The sequence below is a fragment of the Anolis sagrei genome, chromosome 5 (genome assembly GCF_037176765.1).
Source record: "Anolis sagrei isolate rAnoSag1 chromosome 5, rAnoSag1.mat, whole genome shotgun sequence".
Taxonomy (NCBI): domain Eukaryota; kingdom Metazoa; phylum Chordata; class Lepidosauria; order Squamata; family Dactyloidae; genus Anolis; species Anolis sagrei.
This window is the reverse complement of record NC_090025.1, coordinates 130,883,951-130,899,659: the sequence shown is the minus strand read 5'-3', so window position 1 is coordinate 130,899,659 and position 15,709 is coordinate 130,883,951. Positions and strand designations below refer to the sequence as shown.

At 40.5% G+C, this 15,709-nt stretch overlaps 1 protein-coding gene across 4 annotated transcripts in view; it reads left to right on the top strand.

Moving 5' to 3' along the window:
• Positions 1-14,896, top strand: part of ST7 (suppression of tumorigenicity 7) — a 128,839-nt gene extending 113,943 nt beyond the window's left edge. For 2 of the 4 annotated variants that reach the window (XM_060777693.2, XM_060777691.2), the window contains exons 12-15: positions 2,443-2,593; positions 8,623-8,715; positions 10,399-10,538; positions 14,576-14,896. In XM_060777693.2, coding sequence (XP_060633676.1) covers positions 2,443-2,593; positions 8,623-8,715; positions 10,399-10,538; positions 14,576-14,671 — 480 coding nt within the window. In that variant the 3' untranslated portion in view covers positions 14,672-14,896. Of the gene's footprint in view, positions 1-2,442; positions 2,594-8,622; positions 8,716-10,398; positions 10,539-14,575 lie in introns of those variants that run through there. The other 2 variants (XM_060777690.2, XM_060777692.2) reach the window with 2 other exon arrangements.
• Positions 14,897-15,709: the final 813 nt, after the last annotated feature.

Genomic DNA, 15,709 nt, shown 5'->3' with positions numbered 1-15,709 from the left:
AGGGAAAATTATGGAGATTGATATGACTTGGGGATAAGTCGGGAATCATTTTGTGGAGAGGAGAAAGCACCAATGCTGCCTCAGGGGTCCAACTAACCTTGGCTACCCTTGTCATCATCTGCCCAGGCATTCAAAAAGGCCTTTGGCCATTCAACTCAGAGACAGGGGTGGTTTGTTTTTTGTGATTAAAGTTAAGGTACAGTATCAATTCTTATGGGGAAAAAAAACTTCACCTTTTCTAAATAATGGCAAAAGGTGAGAGCTTTGTTCATCCCTAGAGAACCTAAAAGAAGCACGAATTCACTCATCCTCTCCTGGTGCTCCTCTGAAGCAAATAGCCATTGCCACTGTCATTTTCCTACCCAGGCATCCATAAAGCCTAGAAGAGTCGAGAGGGTTGTTGCTTCTTTTAGGGTCTCCTGGGATGGACACAGCCTTTTGACACTCGACTCAAAAAAGGGGATGGTGTCTTTTTTTATAAGAGTTAAGATACAGTACTCCTACTGCCCTGTGGATAAGTCGCCCCAGCTTTTTGGGTTAATTTTTTTGACTTCCTTTCAAAACACTCATAAAAGTGTTTGACTAACACTTTTATGAGTATAAACAGTATATTTACTTTCAGTTTCTATCAGAGAATCCTTTTTTTTATGTCACTTTGCCTCAGATCAGTATAAAACCATGAAAGATAACATCCTAGGCAGTCTTCAGATTTGTTTTTTGTGTCAGGAGCGGCTGCAAAAAACTGCAAGTTGCATCTGGTGTGAGAGAATTGGCCATCGATAAGGACATTGGCCAGGGGATGCCCAGATGTGTTAGCATGCTGTGAGCGGCTTCTCTTATGTCCCCGCATGACAAGCTGGAGCTGACAGATGAGAGCTCACCCCGCTCCCCAGATTCGAACTGCATTTTTAATATGGAGTGGTCATAACTGTTTGTCTTCTGAATAAAGTTGCATGACATTGCAATGTGAATAATGTCCTATGCTGGAGTACAGTTGCTCCTGTCAGAGCTAAGCTTCTGTATAGTCAGGAAACCTTTAGACCTACCTGCTCAGTTTGGGGCAGGGGCCGGAAGGTGTAGTGACTGAGCGGTTATGGCCATGATTCCATAGCATTGACTTATGGCAGTTAATATGGTGTCAAACTGTATTAATTCTACAGTGTAGATATACCCATAGATTTTCCACGGAGAGATATGGATATTGCAATGTCATCCAAAAAGGCCTATAATGTACAATACATGGAAATGTACGGATACAATACATGCACATAGAAAGATTCACTTTAGTAGTTCCCTGTAACATGAAAGACATTTTTAAATCAGTTGTATGTACATGTAGCAGTAGATCAACAAGAGTGCTCTGGGCCTCAGAAATAAATCCTAGTGAGTTTAATCAGGCCAACTTTAGTTGAACAGGTCTAGGATTGTAGCCTTAGATTCTTAGTCCGCGTCAGAGTAGAAACAGATTCCACTCTGCATTAATTCTACACTGTAGAATTAATGCAGTTTGGCACCACTTTAACTGCCATGGCTCAATGCTATGGACGCATGCAAGGTGTAGTTTTACAAAATCTTTAGCTTTCTCTGCCAACTAGAGTGGCTACCTCACTAAACTACAGTCCTTCAGTTCCATAGCATTGAACCTTGGGAGATAAAGTGGTGTCAGACTGCATCAATTCTACAGTGTACCCTTCTACAAATATCATTTCATATTAATTAATTCTATTAATTCTACATGATGCATCCATGGAATCTGTGTGTTAGCTCTTGTTCTTCCTAACAATTTTATTTCATCACATGGTTTTGGGGGATTTTTTTCTCAGTATTATCTTTTTCCCATTCTGTTATTTTTATGTGTTTCTATACTGTTGAATAAGCAACGTTCTTTGGACAGTTCTCAAAATAGAGATAAAGACTTGAAATATAGAAAAATATATTGAGATATATTTAGTTTGAGATTCTGCATCATGGTCTAAATCCATAGCTTCATTGCAGATGTGCATCTGGTACAATCTCTACGTCAGTGGTTCTCAACCCCAGATGTTTTGGACTTCAACTCCCAGAAATCCTAACGTTTATATTCATATTGCTTCATTTCATTGAGGCAGATAAGGAGTTTTAAATGGATCCAAAAACAAGTGTTTGTATGGTTCTTTGCACATGCCTCTGTTTGCAAATCTTTTAAAAATGTGTGCTATCTATTAAAAAAGAGCATTTTTTTATAATTTGAAGTTTTTCACCTTCATTGGGGGCTGAGTCTCTAAACCCACTGAATGTGGAAAACTCTGTAATTTAACATCAAGTGAAAGTGGTGAAATTTCAAACAAATTGCCACATCCACACTGCAGGAAACTCAGCCAGAGCCTTGTCTGTTGCAAAGCTTCAAATGAGGACTGTGCCTTCATGCCCTTGAAATAATTGTATGCTGTCCTTCTGTTGCAGTACCTTCTAGAAATGAAAAGCTTAATATTGCCTCCTGAACATATTTTGAAGAGAGGCGACAGCGAAGCAATAGCTTATGCTTTCTTCCACCTCCAGCACTGGAAACGGGTCGAGGGGGCGCTGAATCTCTTACATTGTACGTGGGAAGGCAGTAAGTAACTCACTTTCTTAGAGGCATAACCAAGAGATAAATGTTGAATGTGGTGATTATGTGTTCTCGTTTTACATGTTTAAATCTTGTCGTTGTGTTGTAAACCGCGTTGAGTCGCCGATTTAGGCTGAGAAACGGCGGTATATAAGCACAGTAATAAATAAATAAATAAATAAATAAATCCCCAATAGGCACCGGATTCTGTCTGATCTGGGAAGCTGAGCAGGGTCAACCCACAGTAGTACTTGGATGGGAAACCATCAATAAGTACCAAGTGCTGTAGGGTATATTTCAGAGGAAGGAATGAGCAAAGCCACCTCCGAGTATTCCTTGCCTTAGAAAACCCTATGAAATTCATGGGGTCACTGCAAGTCAACAGAGGAACATCACCTTGCAATGGAATGCCTTTGCACAATTCCAAGTCATTTGCATTAATTCCTGATCTAGCAATGTCTTCTACAAACAGACTCCACTGCATTCAAGTGCTCTGTCCTGTTTATTCCTGTACATTGAAGGAGAGAAAGTATTTAGTGTAAAAGGACTAGATTCACATTCAGTACATACATATTGTGTTAGCTTAGCTACCCGGTAATGCCAGGGTTAGATATTTTGTAATGATAAATAGTAGAAGTAGTCATTGTTCGGTTTTGGATTTTATGAATGGCCCCATTAGATGGGGGTAAACTACATCTCCCATCATCATTTGTCATTGTCCCCAAACAACATCAGTGGTTAAAGTTGGTCATGATGGGTATGTGTGTTAAGCTTGGTCCAGATCTGGATTGCTGTGAGTTTTACGGGATGTATGGCCATGTTCCAGTAGCATTCTCTCCTGATGTTTGACCTGCATCTGTGGCAGGCATCTTCAGAGGTCTGTTGGAGATGAGGCAAGTTGAGTGTATATATATCTTGAATGTCCAGGGTGGGAGAAAGAACTCCTGTCTGTTTGACGCAGGTATGAATTCTGCAGTTAGCAAGCTTGATCAAACATTGATGGTATTTGTATAGAGGTAGCCTGGCTGTTCTACCTCTATGCAAATACTCTCACTGATTGACTTTGCAGCTGCAAGGCTACTCAATTCTAATCAAGCTTGAGAGAATGCTACTGGAACATGGCCATACAGCCTGAAAAACTTATAGCAACCCAGTGATTCCGGCCATGAAAGCCTTCAACAACACATTGATCCAGAGTCATTGTCAGTGGGGTTCACAGTGCTCTATGTGGGTGAACTACAATTTCTATCATTCCAGGTCATTCCACCCCCCAAACCCTACCAGCAATTAAAGTTGGCCATGATGTGTATGTGTGCCAAATTTGTCCAGATCCAAAATCAGTGGTGTTCACAGGGCTCTCTGGATGCAGGGTGAACTACAGTTCCCACCATCCTGGATCACTCTTCCCCAAAAACCCTCCAATATTTTATGTTGGTCATGTTGGGTGTGTGTGCCAAGTTTGTTTCAGATTCATCAGTGGGAGTCACTGTACTCTCTGGATGTAGTAGCCATCTTGGAAAATAAATACAAGCATAGGTACAGATACATATATATATATTGACTTTTAATGCACACACACACACACACACTGTAGATGGAGAGTGTTGTAGCAGTAACTCAAAGTCAAAACACCAATTTGAATTTTGTTGCTAGCCAAACCTAAAGCAGATTCATTGGGATCTACCTGTGTTGACTTACCATTCGAAAATTCATCGAATGGGTCTTCTTCGGTTGACACTAACCAACAGGATTCCAGCCACGAGATGAAGACAAAGGTGGATTCATAGGTCAAAAAAAATTAGAGGGGAAAATATACTGCAACACAATATATTTCAGCACAATTGCATGTGCTGCTGTCCTTGTGAGTGCCATCTGTTCCTCATCAGACTGTTGCCAAGCATAGTGGCACAGTGCCATGTCATGCATTGGAACGGAGATCCTGAAATTGGATTCTGAGAGAGTCTCCTATTTAATCCAATAGTTGACTTTCATTTGTGAAAAAAAACACATACCATATTCTCAAAGTTACATCTGATCTTGGAAGTTACACAGGGCCAGCTCTGGTTAGTGCTCCAAATACAAATTCGGATGGGGGTGCTTGGATAATATAACTCATATGGTATCCAACAAGTACATTTGGTTTGGATTCTCAATCCCCTTTTTTCTTATGAGGTTGGAATTAAACATGATCGACAGAAGCCGGTTGACAAATTTGTGAACATTTAACTAAGTAGCAAAGATCCTAAGAAACCTAGGTACTGAATTGTGAGTATGCCTAATGGGACATCAGCTAGGAGCAGGGGACCTGATGTGCATTGGGGATCATAGATAACCAGTCCTGATGGCTTTTTTGCCAACTTTACTACTTAGTTCCGTAATAGGAGCTCCATACTGGATATGGATGTTGTGCATCTTCGCACTGCTGTTTCCTACGAATAGAAGCTACTTAGAAGCACGCAATGTTCAAACAGGGCTCTGGCTGATATATTCAAGGACAATGCTCTTCCAATCAATTTTTAAGAGTTCGTTCATTGTGTGCCTTTTGCTGAAATCCTTTATGCAATTTGAGGTACAAAGGAAGGCTGAAACTAAGACAAGTCAAACCCGCATTTTGGACTTTAGGAGAGCTGATTTCCAAAAAATGAAGGAAACGCTGAGCAGCATTCCGTGGACACAGATACTAAAAGACAAGGGAGTTACGGATGGATGGGAATTTCTCAAGAGTGAAATACTCAAGGCGCAATTGCAAACCGTGCCAACAAAGAGAAAAAATAGGACAAGTGCAAAGAAGCCAGAATGGATGTCCAAAGAACTTCTAACTGTGCTAAGACACAAAAGAGACATGCACAAGAAGTGGAAAAAGGGAGAAATCACCAAAGAAGAATTCAAACAAATAGCCAACACCTGTAGGGAAAAGGTCCGCAAGGCTAAAGCAAAAAACGAGCTCAGACTTGCCAGGGACATTAGAAACAATAAAAAGGGATTCTTTTCTTATGTCAGTAGAAAAAGGAAAAACAAGGAGGCGATAGGACCTCTTCGAGGAGAAGATGGGGCAATGCTGACGGGATAGGGAAAAGGCAGAACTACTTAATGCCTTCTTTGCCTCGGTCTTCTCACAAAAAGAGAGTCTTCAACCTCAGCAAGATGGAGTGGATGAGGGATTGGAGGACATCCAACCCCAAATTGGGAAAGAAGTCGTCCAGGAATACCTGGCTGCTCTTAATGAGTTCAAGTCCCCAGGGCCAAATCAACTACACCCAAGAGTATTGAAGGAACTAGCGGAAGTCATTTCGGAACCATTGGCAACCATCTTTGAGAGTTCTTGGAGAACGGGAGAAGTTCCAGCAGATTGGAGGAGGGCCAATGTGGTCCCAATCTTCAAGAAGGGAAAAAAGGATGACCCAAACAACTACCGTCCGGTCAGCCTCACGTCGATACCGGGCAAGATTCTGGAAAAGATTGTTAAGGAAGCGGTCTGCAAACACTTAGAAACAAATGCAGTCATCGCTAATAGTCAACATGGATTTATCAAAAACAAGTCATGCCAGACTAATCTGATCTCTTTCTTCGATAGAGCTACAAGCTGGGTAGATGCGGGGAATGCCATGGATGTAGCGTACCTGGATTTCAGTAAGGCCTTTGACAAGGTCCCCCATGACCTTCTGGCAAGGAAACTAGTCCAATGTGGGCTAGGCAAAACTACGGTGAGGTGGATCTGTAATTGGTTAAGTGGACGAACACAGAGAGTGCACACTAATGCTTCCTCTTCATCTTGGAAAGAAGTGACAAGTGGAGTGCCGCAGGGTTCCGTCCTGGGCCCGGTCCTGTTCAACATCTTTATTAATGACTTAGATGAAGGGCTAGAAGGCATGATCATCAAGTTTGCAGACGACACCAAATTGGGAGGGATAGCCAATAGTCCAGAGGACAGGAGCAGGATTCAAAACAATCTTGACAGATTAGAGAGATGGGCCAAAACTAACAAAATGAAGTTCAACAGTGACAAATGCAAGATACTCCACTTTGGCAGAAAAAATGAAATGCAAAGATACAGAATGGGGGACGCCTGGCTCGAGAGCAGTACGTGTGAAAAAGATCTTGGAGTCCTCGTGGACAACAAGTTAAACATGAGCCAACAATGTGATGTGGCGGCAAAAAAAGCCAATGGGATTTTGGCCTGCATCAATAGGAGCATAGTGTCTAGATCTAAGGAAGTAATGCTACCCCTCTATTCTGCTTTGGTTAGACCACATCTGGAATATTGTGTCCAATTCTGGGCACCACAATTCAAGAAAGATATTGACAAGCTGGAATGTGTCCAGAGGAGGGCGACTAAAATGATCAAGGGTCTGGAGAACAAGCCCTATGAGGAGCGGCTTAGGGAACTGGGCATGTTTAGCCTGAAGAAGAGAAGGCTGAGAGGAGATATGATAGCCATGTATAAATATGTGAGAGGAAGCCACAGGGAGGAGGGAGCAAGCTTGTTTTCTGCTTCCTTGGAGACTAGGACGCGGAACAATGGCTTCAAACTACAAGAGAGGAGATTCCATCTGAACATTAGGAAGAACTTCCTGACTGTGAGAGCCGTTCAGCAGTGGAACTCTCTGCCCCGGAGTGTGGTGGAGGCTCCTTCTTTGGAAGCTTTTAAGCAGAGGCTGGATGGCCATTTGTCAGGGGTGATTTGAATGCAATATTCCTGCTTCTTGGCAGGGGGTTGGACTGGATGGCCCATGAGGTCTCTTCCAACTCTTTGATTCTATGATTCTATGTGGTTTCCTCACAGTAAATCAGTGGTGCCTTACCACTAAGTAGACATTTGTAGGATTGAATTGAAGATAACACAGTTCAACAACGAAATCTTGGTGTCTTGGTTTTTAGCCCTGTTCCTGTGGTTATTTGGGACACTGATTCAGAAAATTGCATTGGGTAAACTGCATCAGCTCTAATTAATTAGATATGGTTATCATGATTTTCTGTGGGCAAACAGATGGTGACTGGCATGCGGCATGTGTTCTTTATCTCAAAAACTAGGTCAAATATGTATGTTAGCCAACATAATGAGGATAGTATCTCACTCCTCATTTGTTTCTGTCCTAAGAATGAGTGTGCATCTGCACTGTAGAATTAATGCAATTTGGCACCACTTTAATTGCTATGGCTCAGTGCTATAGAATCATAGGAGCTGTAGTTTTACAAGGCCTTTAGCCTTCTCTGCCAAAGTATTGAGTTAAATTGGTATCAAGCTTCATTAACATGATGATGATAATAATAAAAGCTGCAACAATGGAGAGAGGACATAGGATAAAGTACGAGGATGTGTGACTACTGTGTAGAACGACTAGGTATTAAACATTCTCAAAAGCTTGTTTGAAAAGCCACATCTTAAATTTCCTACGAAAGGAATACAGTGTAGGGACCTGTCTAATCTCCCTGGGGAAAGTATTCCAAAGCCGGGGGGCCACCACCGAAAAGGCCCTCTCCCTTGTCCCCACCAACCACACTAGTGATGATGGCAGGACTGAAAGGAGAGCCTGCCCGCCAGATCTTAGAGCCCACACCAGTTCATAGAGGGGGATTCAGTCCTTAGTCCCTTGAATATTGATGTTCTCAAATAGACATTTTTCCTATTGTATGCATATATTGAACCATAGAAAAATCATATTATGCATAACTGGATACAAATTATTTATATTGGAACTTGACAGGAAAATTAACTTGAATTTTACACAATCAACTATCAATGTATTGAATATGTGATAATTGCCCCTAACAACTGAAAATATTTTCTGCAATGTTTATATACTAATTTGTTATCTCTTCCGTGTTTTGAAAGTCTCAGCAATTTTTGAAGTTACTGGTATGTCATAGTTAATCTAAAATGGCATATTTGATTGCAGTATTAACACACTGATTAATTGGCAACAAAATATTTTCTTGTCTAACTGTGGTAGTTTTATGAAAGATGTACTGAAAGTGCTTTATAAATTAAAACCAGGTTCTTTAATTGCATAAAATGACCGTTTCCTCTTTTATAGCTTTCAGAATGATCCCTTATCCATTGGAAAAGGGGCATCTTTTCTATCCTTACCCCATCTGTACAGAAACAGCAGACAGAGAATTGCTTCCATGTAAGTATGAGTAAAAGAAAAAGCTATTTGTCTACACTTGGCCTTCACAAGCAAAATACATCATTGGAAAAAAAAAACCCAAACATTTGCAGATTGGAAATAATAAAACATATTGCTCTGTCCTGTCCCATCAAGCCCGACTTAGAGGAATAATGAAAATGTTCTGCCATCACCACCCACAAAAAAGTGGGACCAAGGCTACAGTTTCTTCCTTTGGCTAAGGAACAAACCTAAAAGTAGTCGGTGGAGCTTTCAATTTTTCCAGTGTTTGAATGAGAGGAAGACAAAAGGGGGTTTGATCTTCACCACAGAATTGGTTGGTGTTATGCTCACAAACAACTGTGAGGGTTGCCAAGACTTTCTATGTTTAACAAGATTATTAGTCTAGAAATAAGATATTATTTGATCACACACATAAATGTGTACAGTATTCAACTGCAAGGGACAGCTGCAGCAATACCAGTTTTCTTAGTAAATTATGAAAGTGATAGTGAAACCCTTGGTGGCTCTTCCTTCCTAAAATATTTTTTAATAGTAATGTTCTCTTTCGCATCACTTCTCCCACCTTCTACTTCCTTCCCCACCAAGTGGAACTGGATATACAATATTATTATTACTACTATTTTGGCTGTGCAGTCTTTTTCTGATACTTCTGTCCTTATATTTAGTGAAGCCACAGCTTTTGTTTTGTTTCTCTACTTCTTTCTACTCTCCCTAACTGTAACTCCAGCACTTAGTTAGAAAAAAGGTCGGAAACACATAGATGTCAGCGATAAAAGGATGACCAAGTAATTGACAGTGTCTGAATTAATACAATGGATTGTACTCTGTCAATTGGCATAGATTTTTAAAAGTATCCTTTGAACTCACTATCTTGGCAGAGCAGTCCTTTAATTGCAGCTGCTATCTTGGATCCATGCAGAATGGAACATAAAACGTTTAAGAAGCAACTTTTAACATAAATGTTTTTAGTGATGTGGTATTTGATTTCATCTAATTTCTTCTCTCCTCTCATTCTGCTCTTTCTGATTGGTTTTTTAAAATGGATACTTTTCTAATGCAAGCCTTTTTGAATCTGACTTCTGCTTTCTTACATTTTAGTATGAAGAGTATGTGCTGTGTGCTTTGAGATCTCTCTCTGCATGTGTCAGTGATGTGATTGGTGTTTTTTCCCTCTCTTGAAACTTTAGAAGAGATAGGCGTTAAGAGTAGCACAGACCCAGATCTTTATTAAGAAATGCAGTTATTGTTTATTATTGTAAATAAACCTTTCGTGATTTTTTAAAAGATTGGACTCTGCATGTTTGCCTCCTAAGCTCTGAATTCTTTAGTCACATCACATGGCACTTCACACTTTGCTCGCTGATGAGCTTATACTCAACTTTTTGTATCCTGTTTGATTTTTGGATGCTCTGCTATATTTTAGGGTGGTTTTCCCTAACACCAGTGTAGTCTGGGAAGGAAAAAAAAAGAGTTAGGGAGAGTTAAGAGGCTTATTTATGGTCTGTTGATGTACCAAGACCATCAATATATTTAAAAATGAAAATTTATTAGAAAAATATTCAAGATGGAAGATTTGGGGTGAAGTTGCATTTGCTGAACCGTGTCCCAGAAACTACAAAAGGAATAAGGTTCAAAGCGCTCTTGGTATGTGCCCCATTTTGCATTCTTCTTTTCTTACAGCATTCCATGAAGTCTCAGTTTACCCCAAAAAGGAGCTTCCATTCTTTATTCTCTTCACTGCTGGGTTATGTTCCTTCACAGCGATGCTGGCTCTTCTGACACACCAGTTCCCAGAACTAATGGGAGTCTTCGCAAAAGCTGTGAGTAGTTTCCCCATTTGTTTCTCTCATTTTGTTAGGGGTCTGGATGTGTCTAGAAGAAATACCATTCTTCACCCCAAGCAGATGAGCACCACTGAATTGGGGATTTCAGGATTGCTCACCATCTTGCCCATTCCTTAATAGAATGTGTATTTAACCAAATATACCCAGTTCAGAAGGCCACACAGCACTGGTGAAAAGCGGTCCCCCATCAAAAGATGGTGATTGTACATCTCACGCTTCCAAATACAGTATTGGTGACGGTAACTGACTTGGGCCAAGCCCATAACATGCTTCCAGATCTGATGCTGCCAGTGTGAACATGTTGAGCAAGTCTGCACAACTCGTGGCCCTCCGGCTGTTTTGGACCTCAACTTCCAGAATTCCTGACAATGGGACAAACTGGTTTGGGCTTCTGGGAGTTAGAGGCCCAAACATGTGTAGGACCACCGATTGTGCAGGAACTGTGGCAATGTGTGAACCATGATGTACTTGTTCTTGGGGATAAGAGTCTAGCCCTCAATTTTGGTATACTGATGGTATAATTGATACGAACCTTTTATTACACTATACAACAAAATTTGAAAAAAAATCTGTTCCTGGTTTGAAAGTGTTATTCCTCTTTAATTGTGTGATACTTACTTTGAAAGTAGTTGTTATACTCCAGAAACTTCATTTTTGTGTCTGCTTCAAACTTTGTTGAATTGGTTAAGACTCAATGAGATATTCATTTAAAAAAACTATAGCAAAATGTGCTAGAAGATGTTCCACAAAACAAAGTTTTAGCAGTTTAATAAGCTTAGGAAATGACATTTATAACCCAGAACCAAATATCATGTTACGTAGTGTTATTGCACAGTAATCCAAGGTTCGTTCTGTCCCCATATTGCAGTAGCCGTCATTCTTTTTTTGTTCACCATTGATAATCTTAGGTTATATGGCAGTGTAGAAGAGGTGTTAGTGACCTTGGCTACATCTTTAATATACAAGATGCAATTGTGGAGTGTCAGTAATTTGGACGATACCTGCCAGGCTGCATGTAGGTGCAGATTATTTATGAATTATTCTGGGGACTGGAGTTAAGAAACCATCTAGAAAATGTACTGTACTATATCTACTCAGGTCTAATGCTCACCTTTTTGGCTCAGTTACAATGCCAAAATTGATGTGTGAACTAGATTTCATAGTGTGTACATAAACCTACCTGTGCAAAAAGGACCTAGAGATCAGACAAAGAGGCAAGGGGATGAAGAGGCTGTTCCTGGCAGTGACCTCAGGACTCTGTGGTCCCAGAGAATGAGGAAGAGCACCTGCTGGTGACCGTCTTTCCTACCGCTTAGCCACAGAGGGGCTGTGGGGCCTTCAGGCCAAAGGAACAGGACGCATTGCCCTCACCACCTCCCTCTGGACCAGGACTTGGCTGCACTACCTACTCCCAGGCAGCCCTCAAGGTCTCCCCCCACCCTGAGACTCAGGCTTGTGCTGTTCCCAGTTGGCCTGGTCCACGAGGTCTTCAAAATTTCCCCGTTTTGAAGGCCTCGTGAATGAGGCCAGTTGGGAACTGCACAAAACTGCCTCCTTACCTGATGTTTCATGATAAATCTTCAAAACTGAGGTGCGCATTATATTTGATAGCGTGTTAAATTTGAGTATATATGGGCATGTGGTGTTTACTGCCATATTGCAACATTAACTCCCGTGCCATAAACCTTGATCAGGATACCACTTTTAAGCAGACTGCTAAACAGCACAACAGTTAGAGCAATAGTATTTACACCAGTTTAAAGCACGAGTAGGATCCCAGCCCAAGAATGTAATAAATCAGGCAGTTGTTGGTTACATTTCACCACAATTTGAAACACACTAGGTTACCAAATTAGGTTACTAGGTAATCTTAGGAAGCCACTGTTTGATGGCTTACCTATTTAGCTGTATAATATTGACCTATTTTGTAACTGTATTGTGTGTGAAGTGTTTTGGGATATTATTAAGATCTGTCAATTGAAATGGCCCACATGTCAAATCATTTTAATGGGTGAATCTCCAAAAGCATTTCGCCTCCTTTACAGAAGAGTAGCAAAATCATTCCCCCGAGGGAGTCTTTCTATTTTAATAAAATGATTTATGAGATAGTTCCTATAGTTTTGATTTCATATCAAATGTCCATGTTTTTGTAGAGATAGGTTACATATCTTCTTTGTTTATTCAAGTCAATAATGTATACCTCAGAGTTTCCCACAAAACATTTATTGTTCAAAGGAATGTTTAACGCAGGCAGAAACCAGCACTCTAGAAAGTAATTTGCGTTGAGTTTGGCTTGTGAAGCATTTCATTAACTGGGTTTCTTGCAGATCCTTCGGAAATAAAATGAAATTTGCTATCTCATTTGTCTTCTGTAAGACAGAAACATATCTTGTAATAATCACAAGGCAGGATTGTGATAAGCTAGTCTTGTTGAATAGTACATCATAAAAAAGTAAGAATCTTATTCAAGAATTTACTCAAGAAACATGTTTTTTTCATATTTGAATGGCAAACAAAAACTGAAGAAAATGAAATGGGAAAGCAAGAGGGAAAAGCAAAATTCATTGAGAGCTATGATGAGTGCAGAAAAAGGATGCAAGCAAGGAGGAAGGCAGCAAGTGAAAAATAGAAAAGGGCTTGAAAAGCTTGCTAAGTATATTGACCATCATGGGCACATCTACAATGTAGAATTAATGCACCACCTCAGCTGGCATGGCTCAATACTAGCGAATCCTGGGAGTTAGAGTATTGTTAGGTACCTGCATTCTTTAGCAGAATAGGCTAAAGACCTGGTGGCACAATGGGTTAAACCCTAGTGCCGGCGGGACTGCTGATGGAAAGTTGGTGGTTCAAACCCGGGGAGTGAGGTGAGCTCCTGTCTGTCAACTCCAGCTTCTGATGCAGGAATATTAGAGAAGCCTTCCACAGGATGGTAAAACATTCGGGCGTCCGCTGGGCAATGTACTTGCAGACAGCCAATTCTTTCACACCAGAAGTGACTTGCAGTTTCTCAAGTTGCTCCTGACGCACATAAAAAAAACCTTTTAAAACTACAAATATTGGGATTTCATAATGTTGAGCCATGGGGGTTAAAATGTCAAACTGCATTGATTCCACAGTGTAGATGCACCCTTACTGAGTTTGACCATGCATTATACAAGGTATGTGGACCTTGGACTGTTTCTTTTTATATGTAACATGAAGAGGAAAAATTGTGTAGCTTCAAGCCATTTCCAATTTATGACAATCCTAAGAAAAACCTATCACAGATTTGTTCAGCGAGAGCTTCCCATTGCCTTCCTCTGAGGGGCAGAAAGTGTGACTTGCCCAAAGTCCAGTCCTGGTCTCCCCATGTCCTCATCAAGTTCTCAAAACACCAAGAGAAAAAGTAGTGCATCCTCATTAACTTCTGTTTCTTTGACATTTTAAGCTGTTCAAACTGGAATAAGCTCAGATGGATCATAGCCAAAATTCAAAGTATATTATTAGGATATAGGGATGGAAAGAATATTCAAATGCTTGAAGAAGAAAAATAATGGAGCTTTTCACATGTCCAAAAAGTCCAATAAAGGGAATCCTTCTTTCTTGCATTCCTCAGATAGATTTGCTCAAATAGCCCTGAAATAGATTTGCCTCCTTGGGTTGCCACAGTGAACAGGCAAAGGTGAGTCAGGCTATAGCCTCCAGATCCTCACCTGCCTTCCTTGCTCTAATGTCACATGGGGTGGATTAGGAGATGGGCCCACTGCCAGAGACTTTCTCCTCACAATATTGGTACATGAAATCGAATTGGAGTATCATAGAGCTGGAAAAGACTACAAGAGCCATTCAAACTGATTCAGGGGCAGGGGTGATTCTTTTGGACTCCGACATCCAGCATTCCTCACACTTGTCTAAGGCTGAGTGGGGTGGACTTCAAGTTCCACATTTTCAGGAGACCTAATTGTAATAAAGCCATATGACATACAGTAATTTCCTGGGTTGATCTACTTGTTTGTCTGTTGACTTTGCAGTTCCTGAGCACCCTTTTTGCCCCGTTGAACTTTGTGATGGAAAAAGTGGAAAGCATCCTTCCTTCCAGTCTCTGGCATCAGTTGACAAGAATCTGAAGGAAATTTCTTCCGAATGACTGCCATGACATTTTCTGTGCCAACTGACTGTTGACTATCAGAAAGCATGTTTTTTAAAAAAGGGAAGCCGTTCTAAGCTCTTCATGGATTGTCTGTTATCATATTTTTTGTTGTACAAAATACATTGATGTTTGGTTCTATTCTATTTTGCTTTCAAAAAACAGGACAAAAAAATCTTTAAAAATAAACCTTTTGTGTATTGCAGCAATTCAGTCCTTGGACTCTTACGTGCATTTCCTGTGCCTGTTCATTCAAACTTCCATCATGAAGGGATGCATGCGAACACTACTACTCTGATTGAAAATTGACCACATATTGAGGAGGCAGGGGAAAATAAACTTCAATCACTTGTACAATACAAGCATTTATGTTTTAAAGAACAGTTAAGACTGAAAGTCAATGGAACAGACCACATTGATTCGATGTAATAGACCTTGTGCTGTTAGCAATTATGGATATTTGGATCAAGGGAAAGGATCAATATATTTACACACATTAGCTAATTTCACTGCTGCCATGTTCTATTGTAATGCCCAAGAATTATTAGACACGAAGCACTGTGCTCTTCAACCTGAAAAAAGATCTAATGATTTTTAAAAGCAAAACAAAAGTTACTCATAGTAGTACAAAGGATCTCCTTAGCCTTTTGTATGCAGACTAATGTATGAACAATCTTAAGCCTAGCTCCTATTGTGAGTCCCAGTTTGAGGAAACACATTTACCCAGTAAGTCAACACATATGTAAGTTACACTGGTTTGGAGATTTGCCCAGGACCATCCAGTGGGTTTTAGGCTTGGTTGATCCAAAAAAAAAAAAAAGTTCAAAATTCCGTTTTGGATTTAGGGAGCGCTGGTGGTTCGACTCTAAAGTCACTTCCTTTAAAAAAAATCAAAACTTTCAGAAACTTCGGAATTGCTTCCTTAATGGCAGACACGTATGCTCAGTAGGAAAAAAACAGCAGTGGCACTGGGGAAACTTCAGGGGATTCCTCCCTCCCTCATTTTTAGACTGATCAT